General features: G+C 54.2%; 1 protein-coding gene across 1 annotated transcript in view; it reads right to left on the bottom strand.

Moving 5' to 3' along the window:
* The window catches only part of OSBP2 (oxysterol binding protein 2), a 367,014-nt gene that overhangs the window by 22,089 nt on the left and 331,035 nt on the right, over positions 1 to 13,890 (bottom strand). Inside the window, exon 8 of the mRNA XM_054006309.1 lies at positions 8,197 to 8,442. Coding sequence (XP_053862284.1) covers positions 8,197 to 8,442 — 246 coding nt within the window. The remainder of the gene's footprint in view (positions 1 to 8,196; positions 8,443 to 13,890) is intronic.

The following is a 13,890-nucleotide window of genomic DNA, read 5'->3' as shown; positions in this document are numbered from 1 at the left end:
CCAGGCCAGAGCTTTCACCACGAGGGCTCCAGCCAAAGGGAGATGGCAGGGTGTATAACAGCCTACCACAGCTGCCAGTGAATGGAGTTATTCCTTTAGCTCGAGTGCCAGAGGCCTGTGCTTTGGTGGTGAAGGTCCCAGGTTCAGACACTGCTGAGAGCTCACGGTGGGGATCCTTACAAAGAGCTTTGTTAGGAGACATGCTGGGGTAGTGCCAGGGCTGGAATGTGCCAGCTGCGCCACCTAGCGTACTGAGTACTGAGTCTGCTGTGAAGACCACAGAATTCAGGGAACGGTTAACTCCCGTGAGCACCTCTCGGACCCCTCTGGCACACTAGTGAAGGACCATGCACAAGCCCCCTTGATGGCCATGGCCACACAGCATTAAAGGATTAATGGACGTACAGGGCCAGACACGAACCCACAACCTGCTGCATGGACGGGAAGGGACCAAGCCAGGGGCAGCTTATCGTACATGCTGAGCATAGAAAGCAGCATGCACAAATCTGCAGCAGTGTTATTTGGATGGCTTCATACACCGAAAACGATGAGCCCTGTGGCACGTACCCGCGTGCTTTGTGTGTGCCAGGAAGGCCTGGCCCTCGGCGGGCCGACTCTGCGGGAGGAGACGTAGCTTTGTTTAGTTAAAGAGCCCTTGATCTATAATGCATGAAACATTAAGCAATTCACAGCCACCCACGGAAGATGCCGCTGCTCCATAAATAGCTGCAACAGAGGCCAGCCCCTGGCAGCAATCTCCTCACGGGAGCTCAGCCGCTTTCCAGGAAGATCCCTCCCCCTCACGTCAGCAAAGCTCTGGAAGGGCTCTCCCTGACCTGTGGCTTTCCTGAGAGGAGGCGGGCCCTTGGCGACAAAGGTGAGGCACCTCCATCCATCTTTAGGCACCTCACTTGGGGGCTGGTTTTTCAGAGCGGCGGGTGCGCAGGCCAGCTGTTCAGGTGCTGAGATGGCTGCATTTAGGTGTCTAACGTGAGGTGCCCGAGGGAGAGAATTTTGGCCTAATGCCCAAAGGTGACAACCTGGCAAAAAAATTACAGGGAATGAAACCCCAAAGAGTCCATCTGGCTTGAGGGGAAGCCAACCCTCCCTCCAGTTGGATCAACCTCTTCAGAGAGGGCCTTCGTGTCTGTCCAGCCCAGTCCACCACGGCTACAACCCTCGGTTTGTCTGCAGGCACACTGGCCTTGTCCACACACACCAGTTGCACAGATTTTACCTAAACTGTTTATGATTGCTAATGATTTGTATCCCGGTAACCCCTCTGGAGCCCAGCTGAGATCAGGGTCTCAAACATCTTTTGCTTAGCAAGACTGTCCCCAGGGGGCGAGAGAGTCAAGCCACCAGCCAAAGGCTTATTACCAAAGGAAAATGGAAGAACATCAAACTCTGTCAGAGAACACTGAATTAAACATAAGATGTTGCAGCACACCCACGCCGGCTTGCTGTGTATTCCCAGCCACGTCCACCATACCGTGCCCGAAACCTGCACTGTCTCCCGCTGCGCAATCTAGCCTGTCACATCTGTAGGACTGATTGTCGCTGAATGCATGATGTAAAGTAGAACCCCATAGAGTGTCTAAATGAACCCCAAGAGCCTCTCTCTTTTACCCGCTCCTCTGAGCGTTGTTGTGACGCACGTCTCTGCAAGGGAGGCATTGCTCTCACAGCCACAATGTGATTTGTCCCTGTTAAGCCATGCCAGCGTAAGGAAGGCCGAGCGAGGTTTGCAACAACTCCAGAGCGGATTTCTAATAGAAGAGCCATTTGGTGCATGAGGTTGGTGCTGGCAGGACGTGAGCAATGGGGAGCAGCAGCTGATTGCTGACTTCCCAACACAGCTCTGCCAGTCCTAACCTGCAGCACAGCATTCCCTGCTGTTCCAGTCCAGAGGCCTTCCCGCCACAGCTCTGCTGATGAACCCCGGCCCTGACCTGCAGCCCCAACTGCCCTGTCTCTCTGGGTTGGTGTCGTCGTGATGAGAACAAATGTTCTGAACGGACCAGGCTGCAAGTTATCAAAGCTCATTCTCGTGGTGATGGGTAGTTTTGAAGTCCACTCTCCAGCACTGATGGGAAGGCTGGTTAACTCACTGGTCCACTCGGCTCCTAGCAGAACGGGGGCTTCACACTGGTCCCCTACACGGAGCAGATGCTGGAGAGCAAGCCAGTCCTGGAGGATGCCAGTGCGTTGCTGGCGTTCCGCGGCTCCTGCACGCTGGCTGGAGGATGGCATCTGGGATGTTCCGGAAGGTTTCTGAGGAGAATTATGCAGACGCCCCGTTTGATTTGTTCTTCACTGACGGGCTCCTCAGGTGAAGCCATTTCAAGCTACTTCCTTTCTGGGATGTTCAAGTGCATCGTGGGAAAATCCTGGCCAGCAGCTGTAGGGTGGGGCGGGGATGGACTTCTTAGAGCTTGAAGAGATGCTGTGTGTGAAGCGGCCAGCAGGGCAGACACTTCTTTCACTGGCTTCTGGAGTCTCCGAACACCTCCTATCACACGCGCCAGCCTTCTCCACACCAACACCTCCTATCACACGCGTCGCCTTCTCCACACTGGCTTCTGGAGTCTCCGAACATCTCCGATCACACGCGCCAGCCTTCTCTCACCAACACCTCCTCTCCCTGCCCTCAGCAAGGCCCAGCAGCATGGGCACCAGGTTTGTATAATTTTTGGTGGTGCCCAGAACGTCCATAGGACAGACAGGGGCAACCGCCCTGGGCCCCGCACTTTGGGCGGCCCCGTGCTTCAGGGGGACGCGGGGTCCAGGGCAGCCTGGGGGGTTAGCAGGGGGCCTGGTGCTGGCAGCAGCAAGTCACCCTGCCCCAGCCCTCCCCGCCCCGCCAGCTCCCGGCATTGCTCGGGGGAGGGGGCGAAAGCCGAAAAGAGGTGGGGCAGGGGCTTGTGGGAAGGGGTGGAATGGGGACAGGGAGTGGAGTGGGGCAGGCTGGGGCCAGGTCGCTTGCAGCTGCTGCCCAGGTCCCTCGCTAACCCCCCAGGCCGTCCTGGACCCCGCGTCCCCATGAAGGGCGGGGCCCCCCAAAGCATGGGGCCTGGGGGCGGTTGCCCCGATCCGTCCTATGGACAGGACAGCTCTGGGTCCAGGGCAGCCTGGGGGGCTAGCGGGGGGCCTGGCGCCGGCAGCAGCAAGAGACCCAGCCCTTCCAGTACATCCCAGATGCCATCCTCCAGCCAGCGTGCAGGAGCCGCAGAACGCCAGCAATGCGCTGGCATCCTCCAGGACTGGCTTGCTCTCCACCATCCACTCCGTGTAGGGGACCAGTGTGAAGCCCCCGTTCTGCTAGGAGCCGAGTGGACCAGTGAGTTAACCAGCCTGCCCATCAGTGCTGGAGAGTGGACTTCAAAACTACCCATCACCACGAGAATGAGCGTTGATAACTTGCAGCCCTGTTAGCCAGGCCCCTGGCAATGCTGCTTGAAATCAGCATCTTTCTGCCCCAGCCTCACAAATCGCTGCTCCTCCCCAGCCTCCCCTTCACGGGAAAGGACACCGAGAAGGTGTTTACGGTCACCTCCAGCAACTTCCTACTGCCTCTGGAATCTCCTTCTCCTCCTGCCAGGCCTCGGAGCTGGATCTTGCCTGGAGACGGCGCTGGTTTAAGCGATGGGTGATCTCAGGACATGGTTGAATGCCCATACCAGTGATCTCAGACCGACTGGAGGCCCTCAACACCCCAGATCGCAAGGGGCTGATGACCTCTCCCTAGGAGCTGGTGGGGGTGGATGGAGCCACCCTAAGCTAACTTTGTTCCTTCCTCTGGCACAATTCTCCCAGGGTTGGGATGGACACCTGCTCCTCTACCCCAAAGGCTCTCCATGTTCCAGCAGGGCCCGGTCCCGTCACACAGCTCCTTCCACCGCATGTGTCAGGTGCCAGGAGGGATCAAAAGATGCTCTGGGCAACAGCGTTTAGCAGCACACTGAACACCCAGCCGTACACTCCTTGGGAAGCAGGGAGAGTGCTGTTTCCCTGCTGTCCTAGGGGCTACACAGAATAGGGTCCTGGCTGAAAAATGGCTGGCTCAGGCTCCATCCAGGGTGGAAGGGGGCAATGCTGAATGACAAAGAGAAGCATTGGATGAGTGGTTGCCTCACTGCAGACATAGGCCTTTGCCCTCCAATTGTCACTGGGCACACAAACACGTGCACTTTCCTTGGCTGTGGCCGCCCTTTCCTAGGCGATGGGAACCTAACCTGCAGCGGCAATAAGCGATCTGCAGTGGAGCACGCTCGGCTAGCTCAGAACACAGCAGTGCTGGCCGTCACACCAGGGCCCTCGGCTCCGCACTGGTGTCAGCTCAATGGGAACGCCTGGCTCTCACTCAAAGCCCTAAACAGGCTTGGAGTGGCTGCAGCTCTGCCTCCCAGAGCCACAGCAAGGGGTGGGGGAGGTCCCCCTGGTCTGTCTGGTTGGGGACAAGGAGATTCCCTCCAAGGATGGACCATTCTACTCAGATGCCTGGACTCCGGGGAAGGGGTTGGTACCAGAGACACCTCCTTGACTAGCTGTATCGATGGTACAGTAACTGGTGGCTTAGATTTCGCCACCCTCAGCCTCTCCAGGAGAGGTGCCTCCAGTACTGGGCTCACAGTGAAACCACTCGATGGCGAGACTGCCGATATCCAAGTGCTGGGTACCCAGGAACATGACTCCCAGGTGGTAGGTGCTCGGCGTGGTGCCGAAGGGTCGCAGGCCCCAGGCTGAGGGGTGCTGCTGGTGCTCTCATTAATCAGTACCAAGCACTTGAGGGGCCTTTCCAGGCCTTTGGCTCTCAGGAGGTGGAGCCCACGATGAGTGAGTGGCCTGTCACCGGAGAAGGTGACTTGTGCCCAAGCTCATCCCTGCAGCGGGCGCCTTCCTGCCCCGTCAGAGCATGTCGAAGCGGGAATGGTGGCGGGTGAGTGGAGCCTCTTAGTTGCCACTGTAAGTGAGACCAGGCAAGCCCACAGGGCTCTACCTAGGGGTCGTCTGTCAAGGAGACGGGTACTAGACTGTTCCCCTGGATGTAACACACAATGCTTTCGCCACGCAGCGCCAGCCACTGGCCTGCTGCTTCTCACACTGCATCGCAAAGGCGTTTCAGAAACATTTTGACACCAAGACCAGTTTAAATCTTAAGGGAAATGTCTAGTGTAGAAGGAAGCAAGAGTTTAATACCAGAGCATTAGCTCCAGAAGACTGCCAGGGTCGGTGTCCTATCAGATATGTCAATCAGGGAGCTGTGTCCTGCCTTTGCAGGGGGATGGGCTGTGTGTCACATGCAGATATTTGTGTTTTGTTCAGGGTTTCATAATCTAGACCAGGGGTTCCTGCTGGTGGCTGCTCTGACAAATCCTGTCTCTCTGTCCCTGCCTCCCTCAGCCCTTCATCGAGAGCCTGCTCCGGGGAAGGTGGGTCGGGAACTCACCGGTTGCCTGCAGAGTTCCAGGCTCCCCGGGCCCCAGCCCGGATGGAGCTGCCCAGGGAGAGCCCCGGTGACCAAACGCTGTAGCTGCCTCCACCGACAAGAGCCAACTCCGGCACCGCACACACCGGCCCCACCTGTCTCCAGAGGCACTGCCCAGAGCTCTGAGGAGGTGGTGCAGTGCAGGGCACCAATCCCTGCTGGCGGCGCCAGCACAAACCCCAAGGCAGTGCATCTCGCTACTCTTGGTAGCAGGTATTCAGGAGCAACAGCTGGGTGCTGCAGGGAGGGGCGCTGCTTCCCCCCCCCCCCCGTCTCCGCCCATGATTTGGAGGCTGTCGTGGCTGCAAAAAAAAAAATCCACTGGTGGTCACATGCAACCATGGTGGCTGCATTTGAGAAACGCTGATCTAGACAAAGATCAAACAGTTCTCTTGCTCCATGGGACCTTGTTTTCCAAGATGGCAATTAAACCTTCTGGATAACATAAATCACCATGTCAACACCACTGTCTACAGATGGGGGAAGGAAAATAAATGGCCCTGTAAATCTATCCACCAGGAGGATGGGATGGAGCAGCCAAAAGTATTGAATAGTCACTTGTCACGAGTCAATTTTCTTTACAGATCTCGGCTAATTAAGCTCACCAGGTTTTAATTAAGACCTTCTGCTCGCCAGGCAAGCCTTGGATACACTGGGAAGCTCGAGGATCTTCGTTTGTGTTAGGGCCATGCAATGAAACCTTCTCATTCCAAGACAAAGACAAAGAAACCTACCGAGCCCCATCCACCTCTGCAGAGACACTCAGAGCAGAGAGGAACCGACTTGTCAAATAGGCCTCTCCGTGACATTGCAAAGGCAGCCGTTTCTGCTAATAGTTCAACGGTAGCAGTGTTTCGCCCTCACTGCTATTTCCCATTCTGCTCAAACGTCACAGATGAAACCCCGTCCTGGAGGCCGATGGGCTAATCGCTGTGTGACTCCATCTGGCTTGTTTGATCGCTGGCCTGTAGCCAGTTAGGATTGGAATACAGGGCTCTAGAGCTACACAGCTGGAGCACGAACCCACTAGGCGACTGAGCCCCTACGCATTCTGGGGCAGCGCTCCTGTGATGCTGAATGAATGCAGAGGGGAAGGGGTGTTTGAGGACTCCCGTGCTTCGCTCTTGTCTCTCACAGGAGGCCTTTCCTTGCCATGGCTCTTTACTCCCCACTGGAATCAACATCACTTCCCACAGTGGCCACCCGTGACCGAGTCATCGATCCTGCCACAGGCTGAGAAGACAACGCCCTCCACGCGCAGAGCATCACCGCCCATCCCGGCACACAGACAATTACAGCAGGACTCTCACAAGACTGGCTTTGGCACCGTGCGGCTGGCACCTCGGGGACCTCAAGGAGAGAAACCAGAGACCCCCCCCGCCTGGGGACAGCGACCTTCTAGCCAAGATTCCATGGGATGACCATCTCCTTGCTGCTTTCTTCATTTCCTGTCATTCGGGACAATTTTGGCTCCACAAGGTGTCTTCTTTCAGTTTCAATTAACAAAGTGTGTCCCACCCACTCCATCCTCTCCTGCTGCTTCAGCATCTCTCCTGGTGGGTCCTTCTCCTCCTCTCTCCCACGCTCCGGGGGTCCCACAGGGCCCTGACCTTGCCTTCCTCTTCTCGCTTTACACCCTCTTCCTGAGTGACCTCATGCTCTCGCACTCCAATTACCATCTCTAGCCTGATTGGCTCGGCACACCTGATCTGTCACCATCCATCCAATCCCGCTTCCTGGCCTGTCTGGCCGACACCTCCGTCTTGGGTGTCTCGCTGCTCACTCAAGCTTTGCATGGCCAAAGCTGAGCTCCTGGCCTTCCCCCAAACGCTCCCTGGCTTTCACTATGATCTGTCACCATCCTCCCACTCCCTTCCCCATATCCAGACACTCTGTGGGCATTACTGAACATCACACCCCCACCTGCCCAATAGCTCGGCTGGGCAGCCTTTGGAAGCCCAGCTGGTGGTGCCAGGGAAACTCCTGGGCTCCCTTTAGCCTCCTGGGGGTGTCACTGCACGAGCCCCCTCCTTGACTTCCCCTGGTTATCCAGTTCTGCCCCTGCAGATCCCTGTGACCAGCCCTGTGCCTGTTCCAAGGGAGCCAATGGCAGCTCCCGTCAGACCCCAGGAGCAAAGGGTGGAGTCGCAGCCAAGTTTATACAGTGGGGGTCTCACGCATTTGACGTTCTACATACGGGAACTATCGCCCCGAACCAGATTTAACTCAATGTATCCTGACGTTAGGTTCTGAACAATCCCCTCCACAATGGAAACAAAACCTGTTCACGTTTGCGCCTACAGATTAAGCATGACCGTCGACAGAGACAACACATCTGTGGAGAATTTAGCTGCAAAGCTCCATGTGCAAGCTCATCCCAGCCCCAGGGCTGGCAATTTGGTACCTATGTCCAGCTAGTTAAAACTGCGATAGTTTCATTCTAGATTTGATATGTTCGGAGAGGCTCCCAGCTCCCACCTCCCCGTGGTCTCCCCATCATTTCCACCCTGTTACCCTGGGGAATGCACGTTTTGCTTCTGCCTTCTGCAAGAGTTACTTGTGTAGGATCCACTGCTGGGCCCCTTGACTGCAATGGAAGCAGGACCAGTGTGGACCGGGGGAGCCCCAGGGAATTGCTCTTCGAAGAATGCGACAGTGCTCCTGAAAGACTGACATGAAGAGCCCCTTTCCCGCAGCCCTGCCCATACCTGCTCGCAGAGCGATCGGAAGCCAAGCTCATCTAGCCGGTCGAGTTCGTAGGTTTCCCCCAGCAGGGGGTTGAACGGCTTTGCAGTGCGGTGCACAGTCGTTGAGTAGGAAGACACTGAAAATGCAGCAACGAAACACATCTGCTCTGTGGAGCTCTCGCACTTCACGGCTTTGTCCAGCAGCTCGTGGTATTCCAGGTCCTCGGTCAGCCTCTGCAGCATGGAAAGCGGCTCGTTGAAGTTTACCTAATGCAGACAGGGGGGAATAGAGAGTTAGACACCTGCACTAATGGGTGAGCAATGGGCTTCCAGCAAAAACACTGGCAGACAGTGATCTCCATGTAGACAGTATGGCCTAGCTGCGTTCCCACCGTGTCGCACTGCACAGCCATCCCCGTACACACTGCTCTCTCCCACACCTAACTTCCATGGTAACCTCGGACTCCCTGGCTTCCACTGCTGAGCCCTCAGCCTCTCCGAGGTGACTGTGTCCTGAACAGAGATCTGGAGAGGAAGGGAATGCTCTAATTTGCCAGAGCAGAGCTCACTGCAACCCCAGCTCCACTCCTTGTGCTTCACTCTAGTCTAGGGGGGAGGGATAGCTCAGTGGTTTGAGCATTGGCCTGCTAAACCCAGGGTTGTGAGTTCAATCCTTGAGGGGGCCATTTAGGGATCTGGGGCAAAAATCTGTCTGGGGATTGGTCCTGCTTTGAGCAGGGAGTTGGACTAGATGACCTCCTGAGGTCCCTTCTAACCCTGATATTCTATGACTCTTCCCCTCCTTAGCCTGGATTTTCCCATCCCCCTCCAGGCGGGAGCTGCAGGAAACCTCATTTAAAACAACGGGGCAGTGTGTGTGGCAGGTGCTACCAAGGAATGGCCAGGCGGGCGGGGACTGCTGCCAGGTGGGGTGGAGTGAAGGGGGCGTGCCTGCAGGGGGAGGCTGGATCTGCTCACACACAGTGTGTTGCCCACGCTGCCCTCTCAGTTTAACTTCAGTGTTAAGGTGAAGAGGGCGGTTCACGCCTGGCTTCTACGCTCTGCATCACATCACCGGGGCTGGGGGGCTTCGACTAGTGTGGCCAGGATCAGCTGGGAACAGCGTGACCTGGAGACCAGCACGGACTGACAGCTCCCAGCTGCATCCTGCGTTGTGTGCACAGCCACACCTTCACCTCGAGAGCTAGAGCTGGCACCAGTCACCCAGGCCAGCCCGAGACCTGACTCCCCTCTGGCTCGTAGGGGGCGTCCCTCCAGGTCTGGGCCGAGGCACATTAGCAGCGAAGTGTGTGTCTGTCTCTGGGGGGAGAACAGTGGAATTCATTCTTCAGGGCCAGCAATCCCACACCTGCCAGGCGCACGGAGACCACTAAAACATCCCCTCTTCAGAGCACTCAGGCGAAATGATCTGTGTCAATACCAACACCAATCCTCGGACGTGAAACGGTTCAGCAAAGGGAACATACTCTGTGCAGAGCAGAGCCCGGCATCCTCCCCCACCGCCTACCTTCTATTTCCAACCCACCCTCAAGGAGCCTTTTCCCGGCCGAGGGCGGGCCCCTCTCGCTCAGCGCCTCCAACCGTCAGCACGATGGGGTTACTCAAGAACCAGAGACAGGGGCCTCCAGCCACTGCCAGACTCACTCAACACCCTGAGTCTGATCACCCACATACAGGCCACCAGCCCCGCTCGGCCTGCAGCTTTATGAATAGCAAGGTGGAAAACAGCTGCTTCCTGGGCCACACGAAATCGGAGGGAAGCAGCGCTCCAATTCCCCATTCATTCTGGGGTGTGACTGCACACTTCCGAGGGTCCACAGGCTGAGTGCACAACTCCTGGGCCAGGGGACAGAGGGGACGTGATGCCAGGTGGCTGATGGAGAACAAGGCAGCTTGAAAAGCCAGGTACAAGCCTACCTAGTGCAGACCTAGAGGTGAACCGACCTGACCTGTCCAACACCGGGCAAGAGTCCCTCTCCAGGGCACTGTCTGCACTGCACATTCGCTCTGATTACTGCCACCAGCGGAGCTGCAGCAATGCAGTTCCTAGCACACACGGGCAAGGATGCTCTAGGCCTGTGCTTTTCAACCTTTTTTCATTTGCGGACCCCTTTGGAAATTTCAAATGAGGTGCGGACCCCACTGGAAATCGATCGTCTGTACATAGCGTTGCATTCTGTTCAGTCAGTTTTCAGTCTAAGCCTTAGACACAGTCCGTGGACCCCCAGTTGAGAACCACGGCTCTACGCCATGATTGGCTCCTCGGCAGCTTGCCCTGGTTTCTAGCAGTGCTAAGCTGCCTGGGAGCGATATGGGCTTGCCTGTCTGCACTACAGGTTTGCACTCGTGTAGCTGCACTGACGGCTGGAACTGGGGCAGATCTTCAGCCTAGAGAATAGAGAGCGTTGAGATAGTGCAGACAGCCATAGCTTTGAAAGGACTCTCTCCAAGAAGATTTAAATAACAATGGCGCTGAGATCGGACATCCCTGAATTCCAGATACTGGCGGAGATTAAGCTGGGCTTTCTGCCCTGCCTAGATCTCAGGTGTGAGACACACAGAACAGAGCCATGAAAAGGGAAGAGGTACAAGGGGCGAGCCAGAGATCTGCTTACTGGAACGGTGGGGCTGGGAGCAGTGAAATGCTGCTGCTGCTGTGTGCTCTGTTTCTATCCTGCTTGCATCATTCATCACAGACCCAATGGTGGCAGCTAGCAGAGTGCAGGTGTCTCACCACAGGGCTGAGGCCAGGAGAACGACTCTTCTGCCTCTGCAGGTAACCTGACTAATTCCACACTCGCCCTTCCCGCCTCACGTGCTTGATAGATGGCAGAGCTGGAGCCGAAGCCCGATGCCATGCTGCAGAAGGGATCGCGGCTGGACATCCTGCCGCAGCACGAGGCATGTGGGGAGAGGGGAGACTACACATACACACCTAACTTTTGGTTGCAGAGCTAATTACTCCCCCCTCCGTCTCCCTGCTTCTATAAATAACCAGCAATTAAATCCGCAGCCGAGCACCTCCTCCGGCTCCAGAGCTCTCTCCACGCCAGCTGAAGCCTGCAGAGCAGCTAGACTCATTCCTTCTTTTGCTTATCCCACTAAACTGGAAGGACGATGCTCTTGCTAAATGCAAGCACCAGCACACAGCGAAATATTCTGGAATCGCTATTTGTAGAGATTTGATCGTGGGCCTCTTTCTTAAAGCAACACTGGCAGAGCAAGTCTATCCCTGAAAGCAGATGCTGGAAAAAAACAGCTTCAAGAAAACCTAAGACCAAAAGAAGTGTTACCATGAAGTTTTAAAAAGGGTTTCAGATTAAAAAACAACAACAACGTATTTAAGTAAAGTGTCCACTGCAGTGTTAGCGCTGGGCTAGTGCATAAGAATCAGAACATGAAACTAACTAAAAGCAAAAGAGAAACATTGTCCAAGCTGAAGGAATGTTATAATTACATCCGAGACAAGGTGGGCAAGGTAAGATCTTTTGTTGGTGAGAGAGACAAGCTTTCAAGCCACACAGAGCCCTTTTTCAGGCCATTCTTCTCTCTCTAGTATCCTGGTACTGACACATCTACAACTACACTGCATTACAGCTGGTCAGGAATTTGACTAAATGTTTTTTCACAAAAAGAAAAAAAGCCAATTCACTGAAACTGTTAATGGGAAAGGGTCAGTTTTGACTTGAAAAACATGGACAAAACGTATTGACATTGTTAAGATGTCCCATGTCAACATTTTCTTAACAAAAAGTTTGGGGGTTTTGTTCAGAATAATTTTTCATTTAAAAATTTAACTTCATTTATAGTGAAAAGGGTAAAAAGAAAAGAAGAGTGGTCAAAATCAAAAGTTTCAATTGACCCAAATCAGTCAGATGGTCTTTGAGAAGATTTGACTTTTTGTCCTGATTTGGGATGGGAAAAATGTTTGAAATCTCAAAAATTCTCATGAGATGGGAAAACTGCTTCCCTCCCAGCCCTAGTTATGTTTCTATGTACACACGTCTTAAAATCTGGTCAGTGTCCCTCTAAGATTTAGCATATAGGCAATAGGGACCTTAGACCATCCTCAAAACTTTGAAGTGGTGGAGAGCTAAAGGAAGAGTTAATCAGCTATGTAGAAGGGGTTGGTTTCCTTGCACATTTACAACACGGCATTTACAAAATAGGCAAAGCACTACCACCTTGAGAGAAATCACGGAAGAAAAATCAGGCAAACCGATCCATTCAAACACACAGTACCAGAACCAACCCAACAGCTGCTCCATCAACAGGGCTCTTTCAATGGGAGATCAAAAATTGTCCCACTGATGAATAAAGTTTAATCCACCAAAAATGCAAAACTCCCAAAGCTGATTTATTGCACATTCCATTTTGAGACTGCAGAGATATCGACTTTCAATGAAAATCAGCAGGGACCTGTTCAATTGCACAGAAAGATTTCAAATATCTCATGTCATTTAGGGAGGAGATTTAGGGAGGAAAAATGCTCTATGAAATGGACGATCTAGTAAACTCCTTACATCTGCCACTAGTGTGCTTAAGGGAGCAAACGGGGACGAGGGAACAGAAGAACCAGCCTGGGAAATATTTTGAAGTGTATCTAAGACATTAAGAATTTTTTCCCACATTCACTATCTTGGCGCTATTAACTTGGGAATGACAAAGGACTCTGACACTAAGGGTATGTCCACACTATGAAATTAGGTTGATTTTATAGAAGTCGATTTTTAGAAACTGATTTTATACAGTCGATTGCGTATGTCCACACTAAGCGCATGAAGTCGGCGGAGTATGTCTTCACTACCGTGGCTAGCAGTGGCTTACAGAGCGGTGCACTGTGGGTAGCTATCTCACAGTTCCCCAGTCTCGGCTGCCCATTGGAATTCTGGGTTAAGCCCCCAGTGCCCGATGAGGCAAAAACATTGTCGCGGGTGGTTTGGGGTACATGTCATCAGGCCCCCCTCTCTCCCTCCTTCCATGAAAGCAACAGCAGACAATCGTTTCGCGCCTTTTTTCCTGGGTTACCTGTGCAGATGCCATACCACGGCAAGCCTGGGGCCCGCTCAGCTCACCGTTACCGTATGTCTCCAGGGTGCTGCTGGCAGATGCGGTACTGCAGTGCTATACAGCAGCAGCTCCTTGCCTTCGTGGCGGATGGTGCAGAAGGACTGATAGCCATCGTATGTCTCCTGGGTGCTCCTGGCAGACCTCGGTGAGGTCGATCAGGGGCAACTGGACAGACATGGCTATCCTCCTCTTAGAGCACCGAATGGGAGCCAGAGACTCCAGGTCATTCTCTTCTTTAAGTTTTGTCTCATGGAGATTCAGTCCTGCCTGGAATATCATGCGAGCTGGAGGCTTCTGCCTCAGGCTGCTCTCCCAGCTGGCAGCACCACGCGGTCGCACCTACCCCAGCCTACCCCTTGCTCCCATGGCTCATGAAGCCTGGACAGTAGTAAGGAGCAGTTCAACTATAGGCTGAGCAAGTGCAGAATGGTGATGGAATGTGCCTTTGGATGTTTAAAAGCTCGCTGGCGCTGTTTGCTGATTAGGTCAGACCTCAGCGCAATCAACATTCCTATTGTTATTGCTGCTTGCTGTGTGCTCCATAATATCTGTGAGAGTAAGGGGGAGATGTTTATGGTGGGGTGGGAGGTTGAGGCAAATCGCCTGGTGTCTGATTTTGAGCAG

This window comes from Malaclemys terrapin, chromosome 16 (assembly GCF_027887155.1).
Source record: "Malaclemys terrapin pileata isolate rMalTer1 chromosome 16, rMalTer1.hap1, whole genome shotgun sequence".
Lineage (NCBI taxonomy): Eukaryota > Metazoa > Chordata > Testudines > Emydidae > Malaclemys > Malaclemys terrapin.
This window is presented reverse-complemented; position numbering and strand designations above follow the sequence as displayed.